Source organism: Scophthalmus maximus, chromosome 5 (assembly GCF_022379125.1).
Source record: "Scophthalmus maximus strain ysfricsl-2021 chromosome 5, ASM2237912v1, whole genome shotgun sequence".
NCBI classification, from domain to species: Eukaryota; Metazoa; Chordata; class Actinopteri; order Pleuronectiformes; family Scophthalmidae; genus Scophthalmus; species Scophthalmus maximus.
Window position 1 is genome coordinate 27,316,447 of NC_061519.1, and position 22,732 is coordinate 27,339,178.

The following is a 22,732-nucleotide window of genomic DNA, read 5'->3' on the forward strand; positions in this document are numbered from 1 at the left end:
GTGTGGTCTGACAGTAAAGTCTCTCTCTCTCTCTCTCTCTCTCTCTCTCTCTCTATATATATATATATATATATTTATATATATATATATTTATATGGCAGGTGTTTCTCCAACACGGATGAAACAGGTGACGTTGTGTTCGCCTCTGGAAAACATGATGCAGTTGAATCAGACAGAGACGGAGACGTAGAAGTATTTTTGACAGGAGCTCAATATGTTGAGGGGATTTGTGGTTCCATCCACAGATCAACAGGTGGTCAGTGCATGGCGTCCGGTAGAGCTGCAACAGTTAATCGATTAGTAGTCGACTACTCAATTAATCGCCAACTATTTTGATAATCGATTAATCGGTTCAAGTAGTTTTTATAAAGAAAAAAAAGTCAAAATCCTCTGATTTCAGCTTCTTAAAAGGAAATGTTCTGGTTTCTTTGCTCCTCTGTGACAGTGAACTGAAGATCTTTGGTGTTTGGACAAAACAAAACATCGTGTTGAGGTTTTGTGGAAACACGAATCCACATTTTTCACCATTTTATGAACCAAACAACTGATCGATTGATCGAGATGAATCGATAATGAAAATAATTTATCTCTCAGAATCATGTCGTCGAGCAGACAAAGGGTCTGTCTCCATGGCAACGCTCCGTCTCTGTCTCAGTACATTTAGGACAAAGGACCAACTTTACAACCACACTCAGGACACATCTCCCAGACAAGACCAGCGAGACCTGAGTTTGTCACGTCCATCCTCTCAGGGACCAATCTGAGGGGGGGGGGGGGGGGGGCACATATCTACACATTCTTTCTTCTCGACTCCTGTAAAGTTTTCTCGGTGACACCAGTCTCCAGATCTTTTCTTCTCTTTCTTTCACTAATCCTCTTCCCCTCATTCCTCCCCGTCCGACAGACCTGGTACCAGAGCCGGTCACATGCTCTGCTCCTTCCTCCTTCACAGCATCTGCTTCAAATCCTCCTGCGATGCTTTCAAATGCCGCTGGGGAAACTCATTTCCCCAAGAGCCACTGTGGTCGCTGCTCTGTGTCACGATAACATTAGTAATGAAAGTTAATATCATAGACTGTATGTAAAGATGAACGACTGTTCGATCTGTTCGAAAATTTCCGATATCAATATATTGACCGATGTATTTATAAAAAAATAAAAAAACATTTATGATTCCTTCAAATCTTGTCATGAAACTTAATAACAAAGAAATGTAGAGAAGGATTGATATGGTACAGTTTAGGAAAACTTTAATTTTACTTTTACAAAAACAACCAAGTATTAAGAAACTTGAAGATAATATTTAAAAAATGTAAACGTATAATATAAATGCACTTCGCTTCTTTTCATTTTCATAAAAAATTGTGTTGATCATTGTAAAAAATAAAAAACATAATAATAATGATTTAAAAAAAACTACAATATATTATGTCATGACATTATTTCCAGCATTTAAAGCTTTTTTCTGCTTTGTTTATTCTGTAAGATAAAAGTTTTTATGTCAGGGAAAAACATAAACATGTATTTATATCAATTCAATTAAGAACGAGCTTTATTGACAGGGGGAAACAGAAGTTTACGTTGCCAAAGCAAGTGTGAAGAAGAACAAAATAAAAATAACAATGTACATATAATAGCAGTGAACTAGTTATTTACATATATGTATATATATATATACATATATGTAAATAATATATGATAATATATGTAATATATGTATATATATATTATATATATAATATATACATACATATATTACATACATACATACAGGTACACAGGTGAGTAAAGATAAATTAAGAAAAAAAAAGTGTGGACATGGCAATGAAACATTTTACGGCATAAAATAAGTATAAAAAAGGACCGTGTAAACGTCGTTTATAATATTTTATTTTCATTACATATTATATCAAATTATAATATATTAACCGTTAATACAATAGTGGAATAATCTAAAATATATATATATATATATATATATCTATATATAGATATAGATAGATATCTATATATATAGATATATATATATATAGGCATTTTCCCCCATGTGCTCAGATCGGTCCGCCTCTGGTCTGCTCTCCCCCTCTGTCTCCCTCGTCAGACAGATTTCCGACAGTCCCTGAAGGCGCCCCGCTTCACATCCATCGGAGCGTGCTGAAGTCACAGCGGAGCTCTCACGTGTCGACCGGAGAGGACCGACCGCAGCAGCAGCACCAGCAGCAGCACCAGCAGCAGCACCAGCAGCACCAGCAGCAGCACCAGCACCAGCAGCGGCAGCCCGGTTCCCTGTAAGTCCTCATTCAGCTCATTCGTTTGTTTTGTGACCGGGCGGCGACACGGAGACACGGAGCGGTGGCGCTGGCGGCGGCGGCTTCAGTTTCCGGGTTTGCCGTCTTTGTGCACACGGCACCGGGCTGGTGCGGAGCGCACAGACCCAACGTGGTTCTGTTTACCTCCGGAGAGAGGGAGACACGCGGCCGCTCGTGGCGCGGGACGCCGGAGCTTTTAGATGCGGGTTGTATGCGTCGGTGTCCCCGTCACCCTCGGGCCTAGCCCCGGCGGCGGCAGGAGGAGGAGGAGGAGGCCCGGGCCCGGCAGATGCCATCTGTCCGACCACCGCGAGACATTGAACCACTCACCCGCGGCTAGCAGGGAAGCTAACATGCTAATCCACCGCTACGAAGCGAAGAGCCTCGTCAGCATCATTATCATATAACTGATCTCTGGATATTAAACGACGTGAATATACTTTTCACTGTCACTACACGAAAGACGAGCTGTCTCGTGTTAAGCTAGCTATGTGACACCACCAGACTCCATTGAGAAATCGAACAATTTAACATGTATTCTCTCACTGGAGCACGAGCAACATTTCAAAATAACCCGACGTGTTGTTGAGAGGCTGCTCATCACCTCGGTTTCACTTCGGCTTCACGAGAAGACGTTTCTATGACAACCTTCAGTAATCCAGTTTAAAAACAACACTGGATCATCACTAGTTAAACTGTTCAGTGAAGTGATGTGTGGTCCGATCTGTCTCCGGACTGAACCATAATCCGGTGACACATTCACAGTCATCGTGTGTAAAAGACATAATTCTCCGGAATAAGGAAGATGAGCTGTTTCCTGTGTTAAACTAGCTCTGTGACACCACCAGACTCCATTGAGAAATCTTACAATTCAACATGTATTGTCTCACTGGAGCACGAGCAACATGTTAAAGTCACTGGACATATTGTTCAGCAGCTGCTCTTCACTTCAGCTCAACTTCGGCTTTGCTTCTTTTATTTCATCCTTCCAACTCATGAACAATAACTGTGGATGATAACGCTTTGATCCGTCTGTGGAGGGAAGAGGTGATGTCTGGTCTCATCTGTATCAGGACTGAACCATAATCCCTCGACACATTCTTCTGTCATCATGTGTAAAAGCCATAATTCCCTGGAATAAGGTTACTTCAGGGACACTGTGTAAAGGTGGAACTTCTGGTGATCCAGCAGCGGATGAGAAGTGAGAACGCTTCTTTAAACATCTGCTCCAACGCAACCGGCGATACTCACCATTTCTATGAGATTATCCATATCGGTAATATAATAATAATAATATAATATAATTTCATTTTTACAATGTGCTCTGATGCAGTCACGTCTCTCTGGACTTTATCAATGTCCTGTCCATGTCTGTCTGGTCACCTTCAGGGCTGCAACCAACGATTATTCTCTTCATCAATTCATCTGTCCATTATTCTCTCCATTTATCGATTTAGTTGTTTTAGTCTTAAAATGGTAGAAAATGTCAATTGTGTTTCCCTCAAATCCTCAAGATGATGTTTTGTTTTGTCCACACACCAAAGATATTCAGTCCACGGTCACAGAGGAGCAGAGAAACCAGAAAATATTATTATTATGGTATTTCAACAAAGTTTTGTGTTATATATCTATAAATATAAATGCTGCTTCCAATATTTAGTAATATTAATCTCATTGTATAACCAGGGGCCACTCAGCCTGTAAACGAAGAACGAACCTTGAAACTGTAAGATCATGTTTATTAATACTGCAAATGTTTGACATCTTTGATTTTTTTTTAAAAGGCTAAACCAATGAAGTGATCACCACATGAGTTGCCGATGAACTAATCAATTGTTATATTCTACCTTAGGTGGCGTCATTTCCCGTCGCTGTTTGTAAAAAAGAAAGAATAAAATCCTGGTTTTCCCGGGCGAAGATGACGAGTGAGGAGAAGAGCGGAGCCGCCCTGGCCGTGATCCTTCTCCTCGCAGCCAGTTTGTCGAGCGGCGACTTCTCGGCCGCCTCGGACTGCAGCCCGTCCGCCACGGGGACGAGCGGCCTGGTGCGTTTGGCGTCGGCCGTGGTCGACGTGCAGAGGGCGGAGCAGAGCCAGAAGAGACACCTGGAGGCCTTGTTCAACAGGTGAGCTGCTGTCGTCAACCAGGGCGACATGAAACCGATCGGACGACAAAACCTGCTCGCTTGTGTCCCGACTCTCAGAATGTTGAGTGTGGTTGTAAAGTTGATCCTTTGTCCTAAATGTACGGAGACAGAGACCGAGCGTTACCATGGAGACAGACATTCTGTCTGTTTGATGACCACATTGTTCTGAGAGAGATAAATACACCCGCAGAGACACCTTGCACTGACCACCTGTTGATCTGTGAAAGGAACCAGAAATCTCCTCAATATGTTGAGCTCCTGTAATTAATACTTCTGCTGAGATAGTTGTTACATAAATTCCTGCAGACAAACGGAAGTCGCTGGCTGCTCATTGATTTTTAAAGCCTGGATAATAAGTCACTCTTTCAGGTTCGACCTGATTTTGTATCACTTTCTTTAAAGGATGGACGGTTGTTGTTGTTGATGGACGTTAATCGCGATGTTTCATTAAACTCGACAGATATGGAGAAAATGGCACCATCTCTCTGGACGGGTTGAAACGCCTCCTGCAGAGCGTGGGGCTGGATCGCATCAGGACGGTCATGGTGCAGCATCACGAGCAACTTGGCCATCGTCACCACCACCATCATCACCACCATCACCACCACGACGACCATCTCCCTGACAACAACAACTCGCACCACCAGAAGCATGTCCACGCCGAACCCTCTCGGCCCGGAAAGTTCCCCAAGAGCGTCGAAAATCGAGACGGCAAGAAAACTGAGAACCCGGATAGTCATCACAACCTGTACGACAAGAAGACCCCGGCGGCTCAGGAGGTCGGCCCCACGGCCGTGTACAGCGCTCAACTGGTGGTTAAACAAGGCAGCAGCCCGGGACAGTCCGGTGCTGCAGGGGAAGGAACCACCGGTGCTGCCGCCGCCAGGCCGGTCGCTGACAACCAGACACGAGCCGCCGCCGCTGCCAGCCGGGATGACGATGATCACATCCATGATCACATCCACGACCGTGTGAACGGCAGCAGCCTGGAGAGTGTAGAGGTACGACGTCAGCTTCTAACCATCGTGTACGTCAGCAGGTGGAACCGGGAGGTTTCAGGTGTTTCACCTCTGGAGAAGAGGGCCTGTCACCATAGCTACTTTTTGCCGGACGTTATATTGACCCAGAAATGATTGCGATAAAATAATATTGTCATTCCAATCATCATCATCATCATCATCATCATCAGTATCAGCCGGTTGGTCGTTGCACGTGCGAGTCACTGCTCTTCTTCTGCACGATTTTGTGTCGCTGCTGAGAGAAGTGTTTTCTAAACCACAACGAACCTTGGTTATCGGAATCTGTGTTGTGATTCCGTCCAGTAGGAACCGGCCTCGTGTAGGAACCGGCCTCTTGTAGGAACCGGCTCCTGACCGGCACCGGATTTCGTTACCCAGGTCCGACCGAGGTCACTTCAAGTTCACGCTCATGTCTCGTACAATAACGTAAATATGGTGACCGGTCTACTTTCCCCTTTGTCCTCGTTGCATTGGGACTGAATAAACCACATTGTTCTGGTGGACGTGTCCAGCAAACCTCCAGTGTCCCAAGAGGCATCGTGGTCCGACGGCCGTGGTGGCGACATCACACGTTGTTAGACTGAACAGGGAACAGCCAACAGAGCTCAAATGAATTTCTCACGTAGGTACGAATTCCTTCACCAGCTCCTCGCTGAGTTGCGATGTTTGTGTTTTTTTATCTCCAGTGCCTGAACGCCTCCAGCATCCTCTCCTCACACGGGATGTCTCAGGAGGTGGCTGTGACCCTGGGCGACTTCCGCTACCTCTGCCCCGCCCTCCTCAACCAGATCGACTTTGGAGCGTGCCTCGCTCACGGAGACGCCGCCGACCAAGGGGAGAGAGGTTCGATTTATTGAGAATGTGTCTCCTTTAAGAAAAGAAAATTGATGGTGTCATCAAACCCCAATGACAAAGAAATGTAATCGAGGTTTGAAATGTTACAGTTCATGAGGAATATCCATAAATATAAATAAAATACAAATATATAGAACTTAAATCAAGAAAATAAACATTGTTTTAAGTTCATTATTTTCCTCATTGTCGATTCAGTAAAATAAATATATCAGTTACTGATACGTCTGTTTAGTATTAATGAGTAATGCTCATACGTTTTTTGTTTTTCCTATAGACCATAAACTTCACAGTCATGCTCACGGTCACCATGGAGACCACAACCACTCGTACCACGACCACAGCGAGCGCAACGGTGGAGAAAGTGACAAGAACATCGCAACAGGTGACATGGAAATAAATCACGAAATCGGACATTAGACTTTTTCAAACCTTTCGAATTTCACACAATGTTTTTATGAGAATGTTGCTTGTGAGGCCCCGTCGTCACACTGACGCGAGTGTGTTGGACGTGTGTGCGTTGCAGCGTGGGCCGGCGGCTTCATCTCCATCACGATCATCAGCCTGCTGTCGCTCCTCGGCGTCGTCCTCATCCCGCTCATGAACAGAGTTTTCTTCAAGTTCCTTCTCAGCTTCCTGGTGGCGCTGGCCGTCGGCACGCTGAGCGGCGACGCCTTCCTCCACCTCATCCCCCACGTGAGTCGCAGTGCGGCGCTGGAGGTCCGGTCGCACGTCTCGTCTGTTCTTCGCAAAGTGACTGTTTGTTTTGGGTTGAAGAGCTGTTCGGTGTCTTGACCTCATCCCGCCGTGTGCTTCAGTCTCAGGGGGGCCACCATCACCACCACGAGGATCCCGGGACGAATGTGGAGGCACATCACCACCTCCACGACGAGCCGGGCGAGAACCTGGACGGCGTGTGGAAGGGCCTGACGGCTCTGAGCGGAGTCTACTTCATGTTTCTGATAGAACACTTCCTGACGCTGGGGAAAATGTACAAGGACAAGAACAAGAAGCAGAAGGTAAGAGCTTCATCTGTCTCCTCAAGATGTTCGGGGGTGTGAAATAAGAAGTTAGTTTAGTTCATGTGGCGTCTGTTTCCATAGACGATTATTCATACTCAAATCTAGAACTCGTCTCGGTTGTCGTTGAGCTCTTAGTTGAGGTCGAAGTGATTCCTCTAGATCCTGTGAACTCACCTGAGGTGTGAGAAGCTGTGCGCGGTGACGTGTCTGTCGGTGAACCGTGTGTTCTGCCGTCCAAACAGGTCCAGAAGAAGAAGTGGGATCAGAACCACAAGGCCGACCCAGAGAAGCAGCCGGCGCTGGGAGACAGCGACCTGAAGCCGCCCGAAGGTGAGACGCCAAACATTTGTTTCCGAGGGGAAACCAGAGAGTCGGGTTTAGTTTTACACTTACACAACTCAGTATTTATATTGTTGTGAGGTTCTGTTTTCACCAGTGTCCGTTTGTTGACTTGTTCAATGCTAATTGAACTGTATTTATATAGATCAACCATTCAAACACACATTCATACAGCTGCTGTTTTACCGCCGTCGGAGGCAATTTCAAAGAGTGTTGCCCAGGAGACTTCCGTGTGTTGGCTGGGGTAAGCGGGTATCAAACCCCCGACCTTCTGGTCAGTGGACGACCGTCTCCACTCCCTGAGCCAAAGCTGGAGGGGAGTAGGGATTATGCAAAAACCACTGAACAGATTTCCAGCAAACTTGGAGGAAGGAACATGGAACATGTGTCAAGAAAGAATCCATAACGAACAAAACTGTCGTTCCACAAATCATCTTTGTCAGACTCAAACGTGGTGAGAGTTGGTGATAATTAGGTTTGTCTATTTCCAGACGTGGAGACCAACGGTGCCGGTATGCTCGGCGACCACTCGAGCCTGCAGGCCGGCAGCGTGGCGGAGGAGGAGCAGGTGATGTTGGCGCCGCAGGTGTCCGTCCGGGGCTCGTCGGACGACGCGGCGGCGGCCTACACGGACGAGGACTGCGAGAACAAATGCCACTCCCACTTCCACGACACGGTGGGCCAGGCCGACAGCATGCACCACCACCACCACGACTACCACCACATCCTGCACCACCACCACTCGCAGAACCACCACCCGCACAGCCACTCGCACTCGTACTCGGAGCAACACTTCCAGCAGGCCGGCGTGGCCACGCTCGCCTGGATGGTCATCATGGGAGACGGACTGCACAACTTCAGCGACGGCCTGGCCATCGGTGAGTCGGAGTTACCGTCGGGGCAGGACATCAGGGACGTTCATCGTAGCGCAGCCGATGTTAGCATTAGCAGTTGTTTACTCACCAGTTTATCAGAAACGTTGTGACTTCAGCATCAAACTTCATCACTTTTCTCGCAGAGTTCCGTCTCCAGAGGTGAAAACAACACCAGCGTTAGTTCTGTTTTCTTTTATTTCTATCTCTTAGAAAAAAGAGACCGTCGTAGTAATGGTGGTGCTGACGGTTGGTTTTGTTTGTGCAGGGGCTGCGTTCACCGAGGGTCTGTCCAGCGGGCTCAGTACGTCTGTGGCTGTTTTCTGTCACGAGCTGCCTCACGAGTTAGGTAAGACCCCCGACCTCTTCTTCCTCCTGTTGTATTAAACACAAAGCTAAAATATCTCAGATTCAGGAGCCGCCATCTTGTGCTGGTGACAGAAACATCTACATGTCCCATCTGCTAACATGGAGGGGGCGGGGCTTGAGACACCAGGGGGCGATCGTGATGATTTAGCTTCACTTTAGAGGAGCCGTCACGTCGTCCATCTTTATTCACAGTCTGTGATTAAAACTGATGATGTAGTAATCGTGTTATTTATTTTCATTTATTTATGTGTCAGTGTTTTTATAAAAGCTCGGTAAAAAAAGCTTAGCTCGTATTTTCCTCAGTCATATTTGGATGTTTGGCGTTGTTCTAGCAGACAAGGTATGATTTTCTCCCAGGTGACTTTGCAGTGCTGCTGAAAGCCGGCATGACGGTGCGTCAGGCCATCCTCTACAACGTGCTGTCGGCCATGATGGCGTACCTGGGCATGGTGACGGGCATCTTGATCGGACACTACGCGGAGAACATCTCCATGTGGATATTCGCGCTCACGGCGGGACTGTTCATGTACGTGGCGCTGGTGGACATGGTGAGTGGACGCCCTGCACCTGAACGCACCGCAGACGCCCCACAGCCAATCACAAGCTTATCTGGCGCTGATCTGTCGTCTGAACGAACAGAGAAGAGGCGGGAGGAGGAACATAGTTTAATATTAACCAGCTGCTTTTTTATCAACACACACACAAACACACACACACACACACACACACACACACACCTGCTGAAAAACATGATTAAATGATAAACATGATTTTTCACACTACATATATATGATAATATTTTTCACAATATCTGAAAAATACTACGAATGAGAAACTTCCTGCTGAATTTACAGATTTTGATGAATGAAAATACTTCATCACACACGGATGGAAAAGTCAACAGTGTCTCTGTGGTTGTTATCGTGCAGTCAGCAGCGTCTGTTCTGTCGACTCAACAGGTCTTCAGCTAATGTTCAGCCGTCAGGACCAGATGTCCTCTTCTCTCTCTCTCTCTCTCTCTCAAACACACACACACACACACACACACACACACACACACACACACACACACACACACAGTAAAACATGACGCATCTACAAAAGACAAACGTGGCAGGTGGAGGTGAGTCGTCGCAGTCAGCTGCTGCGGTGAAAAATAACACCACTAAGCTCCAGGTGGCCCGAGGTTGACCTCTTGTGGCCACGTTTGGCACTGCGCTCTGTAAAAGATGGATTAGGTTCACTTTTTTAGAAATGTGTCAGAAGACTTCTGGTTTTATAGAGTTTGTTGTTATCATTGTTGTTTTTGTTGTTGTTGAACGTCGTCTTTGTCCTTCCAGGTGCCGGAGATGTTGCACAATGACGCCGGGGACCACGGCTTTAGCCACTGCGGCTTCTTCCTGCTCCAGAACGCCGGCATCCTGCTGGGCTTCTGCATTATGCTGCTGATAGCCATCTTTGAACACAAAATCCAGCTGGACCTGGGATACTGAGGTCCAGGCCGTATTCCAACACGTGTCTCCGTCACGAGCGTAGTGTAGTATTTTTAGTTTTGTTGTTACAGACCAGGCGAGCGCAGTCAGGACAGATTTTTGCCGTTTGGTGTAGGAACAGGCGCCACGTGGACCCCTCCCTCTCTGCTCTGACCTGAAGTCAGAGCTGTCGTATCCTGTTGAAGTTGTAAAATGAATAACTGAGTTGGTTTTTATTTTTGTCATTTCCTTGGGTCTGTGATTTCAAAGCAGGCAGCAGTTTCTCGTGACCCCGAACGGAAACTAAAGTCCCTCATACGCCACAGCGCTCATTTGATCAGTCGCTAATAGTTTGCACTTTGACCACAAATCCAAAACTAAACCCAAAAGAGGCCATTGCATCGGATTTTCTCTTTATTATTTTAGTCTGATGTGCCAATATTCCTGTAGACACACAAAGTGCCGTCACTGATCTGTGCCGGGTAACAACCGTCCCCCTGGAAACAAAATCTGAACCACAATCGTTAAATAACCTGTGAAATGCAACCTCATCAGTGAAGCGATGAAGGTTGTGACGACTGATCACTTTTCAGTTTGTAAGAATGACTCAACATAAAGATGACGACGCGTCTCCACTTCCCCCACATTGCATTGTGAATACACGAAGCTAAAATATCTCAGACACAGGCGCCGCCATCATCTTGTTCTTCTGACGCTAAACCTGTACTTCAGACAGACACCAGGGGGAGGAGTCATGTCGTCCATCTTTTTTATTTACAGTCTATGGTGGGTGCTGATGGTTTCCAGGAGGATGTTGTTGTTGCCGTACAAACCGTCTGACGTCCTGAGCAGATAAAGGTTCCGTCCCATTCCCTACTCCATGTCCCTACTCCATGTCCCTACTCCATGTCCCTACCCCATGTCCCTACTCCATGTCCCTACTCCATGCCCCTACTACATGCCCCTACTCCATGTCCCTACTCCATGTCCCTACTCCATGTCCCTACTCCATGTCCTACTCATGCCCCTACTCCATTTCCCTACTCCATGTCCCTACTCCATGTCCCTACTCCATGTCCTACTCATGCCCCTACTCCATTTCCCTACTACATGTCCCTACTACATGTCCCTACTCCATGTCCCTACCCTATGTCTCTACCCCTCCGTTCTTCCACTCCACCTGAAGAAACCATCTACCCCTTGATCTCCAAAAAAAGGGACTGCCTACCCTGCGCAGGAATGTGCAAATCATAGGGGTAGGGACAAGTGGGTGAAATGGGACGGACCCTAACAGTCTGAGGCCAGTGAGGAGAACAAGAAGCCACTTTAGTTAATTTATCATTTAGTCTGAAAAAATCGCATCAGGCCGACGCGTCGGGAGGAATATCACGTTACACGTTATCACGTTACATGTTACATGTGGTGTCGTATGGAACAGTCGGGGATACGCCCATTAAATGAAGCTGAGTTCAACCTGATGAAGGAAAAACGTTATGAGTTAATGAACAACTCTCACTGTTACCGTCAAACTTTAAGAGTTGGTTCATCGTGTTTTTGTTTTTTTTCTTCTTTTAAATGACATGAGTGTGTTGGAATGAGTGTTACAAAAAAAAGAAGAAGATTTGGACCCATCCGATGTTCGCAGAGGGTTGGTGCTGGTCTGACACTTTAAACCAACGGGTCACAAACAAACAGAAAGTGAAGAAGAATCTGATGAAAACCAAACAGTCAGATTTTTAGTTTGCAGGACGAAATCTCTGGATCCGTCTCTGCAGATGTTCGTAAAACAAAAGCAAGTGAAGTGCCATGACCTTTGACACGTTTCGTGTGGCGTCGGAACAAAAGAAACACAAAGGGGCTCGGCCGGTTGTGAGTACTTTTTTAAAAATGTATATTTTTTTAATGTTGTTGTTACAGTTGACGTAGCAGCTCATCGCCGATCGTCTTCAGTTTAAAGTTGGAAAATCTCTGTTACCATTTTACTCCTGTTCAGTTTCACCGGTTCCATTTTGTTTCTTGGTCACCACAAACTTTTTTCTGGTTTTGTTTGTTTCGTTTCAAGAGGCTGCTCTGATGTCGAGGTCGAGGATATTATACATTTATCATACATGCATAATATTAAAGTATATGTAGGGAGTCGTAGCGTCGGAGGAAAACTTAACAAAAATGTTGGGATAATGTGTAAGGAGGAGGAAATTATTCTTCCTTGTTTGTGTGGAACAAAATGTAAAGTGTTAATGATGAAGGGATCTGCTAAAGAAGAGCAGAAGGAACAGGCATAAGAAAAAAAATATTGTTTTTATTTATTTTTTCATTTCAGAAGCGAAGTTCAAGGTCTCGCAGTTCATCTGCGTTGGCGACGCGATCACGTTCACTGACGTAACCGCAGACGACCTCCTCCAGTGTCGCCAGCTTGTTTTTTTAATTTTACAGAATGCGAGTCCAGACGTTCTGTGGCGCCCTCTGGTGGAACAACCCAGTAACGTGTGGAACACAGCAAATGTGTGAACAATTGATTAAACAGCGAGTGAATCTCCGTCTCAAGGTGATTTCACAGGTTAAATCTCTTCAATGGCAAACAGGCTGTATTTTATACTTCAAAAAAAAAGATAATTACCTCATGAGTTCCATGTGAACGCAGCTCCAATCTTCATAATGTTCTGTGTTTAGTCAAATCACCTGTATGAAGTCACCTGTCAAGAAAATACACTAATTTCTATAGATACAAAAAAGCCTAAATCAAAAAGACACGATCACCAACACTGACCTGCTGTTCAATCACATTGAGCACATGTATTATATTATATTATTAATCTGTTTGTCTCTGAACATCCCCCCCCCCCCACAAAGGAAGAAGCGATTGACCAAACTGGTCTTTTGCTGCCAGTGTTTCTGTTCTTCTGTGTGGAGTCACTGACTGCAGTGAACTTCAGGCAGCTTGTATTTGTATGTGGACTCACTCTGCTCGCTGACATTCCTCAACTCAAATAAACGTGCTCACTGTCCCACAAACTCTCTGCCTGAAACCTCTGCTTTGTTCCATTTGTGCTGCACTGGTGACGGGCGACATCTTCCCCAAGTCATCCCGAGTTTTGCGAAGCCAACGCCAAAAAGCGACAATGTTTATTTACGTCACATTTGGCTTTTATTTATTAAACGGTGTGTTTTTGTGGAAGAGCAAATAGACATGTCTGTTTGTGACGATCCAGATTCTACAAAGAAAAGTGTTTGAGGAATACATTTCAAACTCTTCATGAAGTTCATATGAACAGCTGGATTATTATTTTTTTAAAATTTACAGGTTTTTAATCTTCTTTAATAATTTTCAAGGAAAAGTCTGAAACTTGAATATTGGGGCCTGGAATCTTAAACTTGTATTTTGTTAAATATGCCTTAATTACGTCATTTTATCAATTGGTTGACTGAAAAGTTCAAACGGAATCAGATGTTTTTCCTGGTATTAATAAGTAAATAAAAAATATAACATTTAAATTAATTAGATCTTTGGGTTTTGGACCACTGGTCGGGACACAAAGTATTAAAATACATTGAAGATGTGAATAATTGTCAGTCGTCCTCTTGTCTCAGTTTATTTGATCACATTTATTTTAACAACCACACAACCTACTGTACACGGATGGTTTAGGGTAATAAAGGAGACGTGGAGAACAATGTACAACAAAATCCATTTATTATGACATCACTATCTCATCGACGTAAGTTTAGGAAGTGTGTGATGAAACTAAAATTATTATAATTACAGTACGCAAGTCTTGAATACATAGTTTCCACTGCAAAATAAACATTAAATGACCGACGAGTCCAACAACTGGATAAAAAAGCAATTAACTGTTTTCAAGAATTCAAGTCAGCTTGTGCGGATCTTGACCATTTAAAAATACACAAAATTACAACTAAATTCAAAATGTTTCAACATGTTCATGACTCGTGCGACCACAAGGTGCACGTAAGTGAGATGGAGCATGTTCACAGCAGCTGTCGCTTGATTCTATACAATTCATCATGTCATGATAACAATTCTATTGCTTACAAGATAACGCTAATATAAGCATTAGCATAAATAATTTACCGTATTTGCTGTGAGCATGTTTAGCTACAAATATTAGCATGACTTAGCTGTACTGTGAATGTTGTTATTCAACTTCATGAGCATGTTCACAGCAGCTGTCGCTTGATTCCATTCAATTCGTCATAACATTTAACTTGCCAATTGTGTTAAGCTCTTAATATTAGCATGACTAAGCTTTACTTTAAATGTTAGCATTCAACTTCATCATTTGTTGCGGCAAACTTTGTTAATTAGATTTTTAATCTAGCACAACAAATGTGTAATTATTTGACGTCAAGAGATTAAGATAGAGCAGTTTCATCAACATGCCAACCTGAATTGTATGTGCGTGTTACATAGCATGTTTCCATACAATTCATCATGTTATGATGGCAAATTGCGAAAAAGACTAATGCTCATATTATCATTACCATGTAACATTTACCTTCTTAATTGTGGGAAAGTTAAACTTTTATTAGCATGACTCACTGTATCTGTACTTCAAGTGTTATTGTTTATCTTCATTACTTAAAACCAAAGAAATTTCCAATTTTCTTGAGAACACCTATCTTTTCTTTCCTCTCCTGTCTGTCTTCAGACAACTGCTCCTCAGTTTTGCTGAGTTCGCCTCGTTTGGCTACCTGGGAGATTATGTTTGCCTTGTCCTTCATTGTCTCCAAAGACTTGATTCGAGCCTGGTAACCCTCTTTGGCCTCTGACTTCTCTCCTTCGATCATCATGTCGATGTAATCTGGAGTGGTCAGAGGGTTCGGCCTCAGGGCGATCTCCTGCAGACGAGTTAGACAGTTGGCTGACTGATCCATGAGGGACACGATCAGCTCTTGAAGGTGACCAATCTCTTCCTCTTGCCTCTCGACCAGTCCCTGAATAGTCAGCTTTTCTTGTGTAGCTTTTTCATACTTATCTTTTATCTCTTTCAGTGTCTGCTTCTCTTTCACTTCAACATACTCCCAACTGTACGTCTGATTGAAATGTACGTTCCAAATGCACTTTCCAGGACAGACGGTGCACATCCCTGCCCTATCCATTGCTGTGCAGCCATCTTTTTTATTATCATCTGCTATTCCACATGGGTAATGGCATGTTATCGAACATTTCTGGCAGTTGGTAATGTACTCTCCGCTCTTTGTGAGCTGTTTTTTTACTGCCTTAATAACTTTCACCTCAATCTCAAAGTTCTCATTTGAAGTCATGGCTGTTTCATGTTCTTTGATCATTTCTTTGGTTGTCCTAATTTGTTCAAGTTTTGCTAGTCCAGCTCTAACTTGCGGCTGAAGACCTTCAACGGCTGTTTCAAGCTGCTTTCGCTCTTTCAGAACCTCCTGGGTCATCTGCAAGCTTTTGGTTGTCATTTTGTGCAAAGCAGTGAAGAACCTCTCCATACTTTTGGCACCCATGTTCCAAAACATTTCATCAAAGTTGTGATCATCATCATCATCCGAATCCTCATCACTTGCCCTGTCACTGTTGCATCTGTTGTCTGCAAATAGTGCTGAGTTGTTGAACTTGAAGTGAACTGGAAGGCCCAGGTCATTTTTGGGACATGGCACTCCGGAGACGTTGATTGCCTCAAGAACCGGTGGCTGCTTGCCATCTGCAAAAGTCACCAGCATCTCAATGTTCTCTGCCACATCTTTGCCAAAAATGGAGAGCACAGAGTCAAAGACATATCGTTGTGTTGCTGTTAGTCGTGCAAGTGAGGCCTGAGTCACAAAACACACTGCATCAATCTCACTGACTCCATCAACTGAGGTGAAAAGCTTCCGGATTTGTTCTGTGATCTCTTTGTCTCTTCCTACTCCTCTTGTATCCCCAAACCCTGGAGTGTCCACAACAGTCAGAGAGAAGGGAATTTTAAACCCCTCTTGGTAGTTGAGTTTGTACACAGTGACTTCAGAGGTCTGGCTTTCCGCTTGAGATCTTGACTGGTCCTCGACTATTAACGTAAATCTGAAGTTGTCCTTCCACTCTACTCCTACAATGTAGTTGATGATTCCATTGATGAGCGTGGACTTTCCTGATCCGGTTGCTCCCAGGAGCATGATGGTACGATTCTGCCTCATGCTTTCTTTGCCTAAGGTAAACTTACGGCATCCCTCTATGTCAATATCTTCTTCTTTCAGACACAGTTTGTAAAGTTGGGGGAATTCAGACTTTATACTCTTGCTAGCATGTTTCAGGTATTCTGCAAGACGAGCAAATTCACGTTTGGTTGTGCAGACGTTAACAGTGATGCTTTCCTTGCTTCTACCAGCGGCACCACAGTCACATGTGACCCTGACAACATACTGTGTCTCTGACTGAAGCCCTGAGACGATTGCCTTCTCAGCTCTCGACATCGTTTGGTTCCATTGGCGATCTTTCACCCCGTCGTCTGTTTGGGCGTACTCCACGATGTAGCTCAGGATCTGTACATCTGGTCCGAGCTCAGCGGGTCTCTGCCAGCTCACTGATATCTCACTTGAGTTTGGTTCAACTTGAGGTTTCCCAGGAGGGCTGCAGGGCAGAGTTTTAACCGACCCACTGATCTCACTGACTGGCCCAACACCCACTGAGGTGACAGCTCTGCATCTGAACACATACTCGGTGTCAAGACTCAGATCGCTCACTGTGACTTCATCAGCCTTTGATGCAGTTCTTTGTTGCCATCCATCCTCTCCGCTGACACTGAACTCAACAGAGTAGGAGCTGATGTTCTCTGCTCCACATCTGGGTGGAGTTATCTTCAGTGTCACGCTGTTGTGGTTCATGTCGCTCACTGTCACAGTTTCAGGCCTCGAAGGCGGTTCAAAGTTCTCACTGAGAGAGCAGCCGTCTTTATAAAGGTAGATGCTTGAACCTTTGTGTGTCTCATTTGTCAAACCCACTGTCAAGAACTTGATGTTCTTCTTCTCCTTGTTGAGCTCAGCAAAATCCCTGAAGAGCTTTGCTTTATTCCTCATTGTGTCAGGTACTTTGTTTAAGAGGTACCACTGTTCCTTCTCTACATCATAGATGAGTGGATCTTGAGAGTCGTCTGGTTTGGTGGTACCTTTTAAGTAGTTTGATAAAGCTGAGAGGTACGGTTCAGCTCTTCCCAGTGAGGTGAAAACAAAACACATCACGTGCTCTGCACTGAGAATTTCCTCATGAAGACCATTCTGAGACGGGACGATCTTTGTGTTTCTCATCAGGTTGGTGAAGGATTTTAAAATGCTGATTTCTCTCTCTTTACAGTCCATCCACTCGTTCAGATTTTTGCTGTTGAAGGGAGAAGAATGTCTCTTCAACAGTATCTCTGCGAGCGCACCCTCCTCTTCGCCTCCTCCTCGTATTGTTGGAAGTTTCTTCGATAAGGATCGTTGGAATTCTAGTTTGAACACTGAGCACATTTCTTTAAAACTTTTAATTTTTTTGCCAATCTGTGGGAACTGCTGTGCAGTTGTTGTTCTCATTGCATCGTTGCACCTCATTTCCAGCTCACTGAAGTCCTCCAGGACACTCTGCGCTTCCTGAATCAATCTCACGCTAATCTGACGAACAAGCTGAGCAGCAGAAGAATCCAAACTTGTCAATGGCAACAGCCAGACTTTCACTGGCACAGCTTTTTCCCCATTTGATCCCAGCAATTTCGGCAGGCTTTGATAGACTTGAACTGCATCGGGATAGGACACAGGATTCTTTTCAAGAGAAAAGTCTCCATGGAATTTGCAAGAAAATTTCTCAACACTTGTCTTGTCTTTATCTTCCATCTTCAGGGAACCTTCACCCTCTATAGAAAGGCACGGGATCTTTTTGATCATCACTTTCAAGTTGCCTTCAATGTCTTGACGATCGTCCTTTTCTGACATCTCTCGATCAAAAACAAAGAAGGCCTGTGCTCCGTAAAGAATACCTGTGACTACATGTGTTGCTAATCCTTGATCAAATACATATGGATGCTTCACGTTGCCTCTTCCCAGATGATTCATCGACAGCTCCTGGAATCTTGTGGTGGCTTCATACTTCAGTGTTACTCTGACCTGATTTTTGGACGTCCTTTGATCATTCAGGTATTTGGCCGACCCCTCTACCTCTATTAGTCCACACAAGAAACTTGCTTTCAGAGAAGCTTCAACCTTTAGCGCTGAAGATTTATCCTCAATTGATTCAGATGCAACTATCTCAAATTCACTGTTGGGTTTTGGTCTTTCTCTCAAGTCTTTTCCCAGGTCCTCAGGGTTCCACAGTGTCATTCCTGCCAAAAAAGAGTTAAAAATAGAGATAAGTTAATGTCAAACTGTCTTTTATTACAGGACAGTAAGAATAAAAGCAATTATAGTCCAATAGCTTTTTCCTAAGAAGCACTGTTTATTATATTGGAAGCAGGAATCATATAATATAACATATATAGAGCTTCGCTCTGTGGGCTGAGGGTTGGGGGTATTACATTTATTAGTTTTGATTTGTAAAGCATTTTGTGTTACATTGTTTGTATGAAAAGTGCTTCTGATTTATGGATTGATTGGATGTAATCAATGCTAGATTTGAAATACTCAAATAATCTGCTTGTAAATTATTTCAGAAGGAAACACTCAAGTCTTTTCTTTGTCCTCATGAATGCCCTGCCAGAGTGAGAGGCAGAGTCATTTTCTCATAGACTTCTTTAGAAACAACCAGTGGAGTCGCCCTCTGCTGGTCATTACAGAGAATACCGGTTTCAGATACTTGGGCTAACAACAGTTTTCATTTGGCGTTGTGGTTGGACACAGGTAAGTTGGTATTTTGCTCCTTCATTATGCGCTTTAGAAGCTAGTAGTTGCTCTTGATGAGCGTCACTATTCCTGTGCATCTTCTCCTGAGACCAAGATTTAGATTTTGCTAATTCTACTAGCACAGGTTTCCAATCTGAATATTTAATTGATGATACATTCAGAATATACATGTGATTCCTTACCAGGGATGAGTGAATCTTGGCGGCAGTCGTACAGCATCCCGAGGCCGAACGGCCGGCCGAGCGCTGCCATCTCCATCGTTCTGCTGGCTTCAGGATTCATCTCTCGGTCGAGACTAGAGGAAACAGACAGTCAGGTCCAAACTGTGTTTCTTTATCTAGTGGTGAACTGATTTTCCTTCATACTCATAGTATCGATTAATAGATTTTTTTTTTGAAACGAAAGAAAATATAAAAGATGAATTTGCAAAGTGTGAAATAATCATGTCAAAGACGACATAACAAGGAATCAGGTCTGGACGGGCACGTCTTCCTCCACCTGGTGATGTATGAATCCCAAACTTTACGTTTTTACAACGAACCATTTGAATCAACAGAACAAGATGTAAACAAAACTCTGTCAACCTGCAATGATGTTATGAATAGAATAGATTCAAATAGAACAGAAAGACTATCGGCATTATTTTGTACAAAATACAACATAATTAGAGTGTAACTCCTGGTTGATCCATAAATTGAACACATTGCACACAATATATCCCACTGTTAAAAACATTATACATTAAAAGAAACAAAGAGATATGAAATGCCATAATCAGCATATAGATTGCACAATCCACAGTATTTACTGCACAGTTCAAAATAATGTAGTATAATGTAGTGTAGTGTGGATGGCTGTAGGACACAAAGTGTTCATGGGTCTTTAATGACTTGTGGCGCCTCCTTGAGGGCAGAGAGTCAAACTACAGCACAGACACTGAAGCACCTGCTGCTGATCCCTCAGTTATTTTATCAAATGTTTAAATGACAACATTGATTCATGCAGCTTTAAGTATATAATCTTAACCCCTTCACGCATATATACACACAAATATACTCATATTATATATAGATAGATATTGGGGAGTAAAACATTTACAGTATCAATATATCTATGTATATATATATATATATGTACACAAATGCATTTATATACGCATATATATACATACACAAATATATATATATATACATATATATATACACACACACAAATATACACATACATACAGACACACATATATATGTATATATACATATATATATACACACACACACACACACACACACACATATATACACACACATGTATACATTAATCAGCAAGAGCTTAAATTCTAAACTGCTTTAACTCCTGTTTTTAATAAAATGCTTCTATTTATTCTTATTCATGTACTTTTGATAAACCTGCTTAAAGGAAGATTTATGACACATTCAGTCGCACAGGATTTTTATATATATATATATATATATATATATATATATATACATATGTATATATATACATATTTTCTCTTTTAAATCTTTTAAAACAAATCCACTATCTTTGGTCACAGTGCAGAAACATAGAGACAGAAAAACAAGGAGTATTCAGATACTTACAGTTGACGTGAATATGATCCTCTGAGGCAAAGACGAAGTTTCAGACTTTATATCGTGTTGGAGGAGGAAACTCCCTCTCGTGTTTATTCATGAGCAAAGAGGAGAATCAAGCTGGTTTCACAGAAATCACGTGACCTGCAGAGAGAGAGAGAGAGAGAGAGTGTGTGTGTGCGTGTGTGTGTGTGTCCGTGTGTGTGTGTGTGTGAGAGAGAGTTACTTTCACTATTTTTCTTGTTGTAAAGCTGTTAACTTCCTTTTTGCTCTTATCTTTGCTGCAGACTTTGTACTTTTGTGCTCCTTAGATTGCAAACATCCATTAAATGTCGTCAGATTATTGAAATAACTCACAGCTGCGCCACATCAAATCATAAAAGTCTGTCCACGTGTTGGAATAATCTGCTAGAAATGAACACAGAAAGTTGAATTCGGTTTTTAGGCAAGTAGTAACATATATAACATGTATAACATATATTCTTGCTCCAACAGCACAGTGTCTGAGTACAGAGGTCGTCCCCCAGTTCAGGAGATGCAATGGTATGTAAGCGTGATGGGCGCTTCTCCCTACGACCTTTATCTGTGGTACTTGACCCCAGATAAAGTCGTACAACTGTCTACACAGACAGTCACTGCGGGGTCATGTGTTTCCTGAGGTGCTTCTGCCTTCATAGTACACAACAGATACAAGATACGAGTGCAGGCTGTTATAATACATCACATCATCTCGTTCATCAGCTTCTTCATCAATAACCACCAGACGGTGGAGGAATATCAGTCTCTGTGGAAACGAGGCAGGACGGAATTTTCCGTTTCTTCAATACAGACGGTGCTTTGTCATTGTTAAAAACAAACACATTTTCACTTTCACTTTTCTCTGATGGCGTTTCTGGGAAATGGTCTGACTCCTTCTCCCCTCACCTCCTCCTCCTCCTCCTCCTCTTCCTCCTCCTCACCTCACCTCACCTCAACCTCCTCCTCCTCTTCCTCCTCCTCCTCCTCTTCCTCCTCCTCCTCCTCCTCCTCTTCCTCCTCCTCACCTAACCTCAACCTCCTCCTCCTCTTCCTCTTCCTCCTCCTCCTCCTCTTCCTCCTCCTCACCTCACCTCACCTCAACCTCCTCCTCCTCTTCCTCCTCCTCCTCCTCTTCCTCCTCCTCACCTCCTCCTCTTCCTCCTCCTCACCTCACCTCAACCTCCTCCTCCTCTTCCTCCTCCTCCTCCTCTTCCTCCTCCTCACCTCACCTCCTCCTCTTCCTCCTCCTCACCTCACCTCACCTCCTCCTCCTCCTCTTCCTCCTCCTCACCTCACCTCCTCCTCTTCCTCCTCCTCACCTCACCTCACCTCCTCCTCCTCCTCTTCCTCCTCCTCACCTCACCTCAACCTCCTCCTCCTCCTCCTCCTCCTCTTCCTCCTCCTCACCTCAACTCACCCCCGCCTCCTCCTCCTCCTCCTCCTCCTCTTCCTCTTCCTCCTCCTCCTCACCTCACCTCACCTCACCTCAACCTCCTCCTCCTCTTCCTCCTCCTCCTCCTCTTCCTCCTCCTCACCTCACCTCCTCCTCTTCCTCCTCCTCACCTCACCTCACCTCCTCCTCCTCCTCTTCCTCCTCCTCACCTCACCTCCTCCTCTTCCTCCTCCTCACCTCACCTCACCTCCTCCTCCTCCTCTTCCTCCTCCTCACCTCACCTCAACCTCCTCCTCCTCCTCCTCTTCCTCCTCCTCACCTCAACTCACCCCCGCCTCCTCCTCCTCCTCCTCCTCCTCTTCCTCTTCCTCCTCCTCCTCACCTCACCTCACCTCAACCTCCTCCTCCTCTTCCTCTTCCTCCTCCTCCTCCTGAAAACTGCAGACTTGTTCTCCTGGAAATGTTCAAACATTTCAACATTTTCAATTATGATCTGAGTTCAAAAAA

General features: G+C 44.2%; 2 protein-coding genes across 6 annotated transcripts; one reads left to right on the top strand and one right to left on the bottom strand.

Annotated features, from left to right (window-relative positions):
• The first annotated feature begins 2,055 nt into the window (after nt 1-2,055).
• On the top strand, nt 2,056-13,411 carry slc39a6 (solute carrier family 39 member 6). 5 transcript variants are annotated; one of them, XM_047331975.1, is made up of 13 exons: nt 2,443-3,585; nt 3,996-4,035; nt 4,162-4,433; nt 4,915-5,455; nt 6,160-6,316; nt 6,603-6,710; nt 6,852-7,021; nt 7,144-7,344; nt 7,590-7,677; nt 8,178-8,564; nt 8,827-8,907; nt 9,285-9,475; nt 10,268-13,411. In XM_047331975.1, the coding sequence occupies exons 3-13, from the start codon at nt 4,228-4,230 to the stop codon at nt 10,418-10,420; spliced, it is 2,283 nt and encodes a 760-aa protein (XP_047187931.1). In that variant the 5' UTR covers nt 2,443-3,585; nt 3,996-4,035; nt 4,162-4,227; the 3' UTR covers nt 10,421-13,411. The 5 variants fall into 5 exon arrangements, with proteins under 5 accessions (XP_047187930.1, XP_047187931.1, XP_047187932.1 ...); XM_047331976.1 differs by having other exon boundaries at nt 2,443-3,510; XM_047331974.1 differs by lacking the exons at nt 2,443-3,585; nt 3,996-4,035 and adding an exon at nt 2,056-2,288.
• A 662-nt stretch (nt 13,412-14,073) lies between these two features.
• Nucleotides 14,074-20,969, bottom strand: LOC118310816. Its single transcript, XM_035634123.2, has 3 exons — nt 20,824-20,969; nt 19,405-19,517; nt 14,074-18,705 (listed from the first exon to the last, which is right to left on the bottom strand). Exons 2-3 carry the CDS (start codon nt 19,502-19,504, stop codon nt 14,993-14,995), a joined length of 3,813 nt encoding a protein of 1,270 aa, XP_035490016.2. The 5' UTR covers nt 19,505-19,517; nt 20,824-20,969; the 3' UTR covers nt 14,074-14,992.
• Between the last annotated feature and the right edge of the window lie 1,763 nt (nt 20,970-22,732).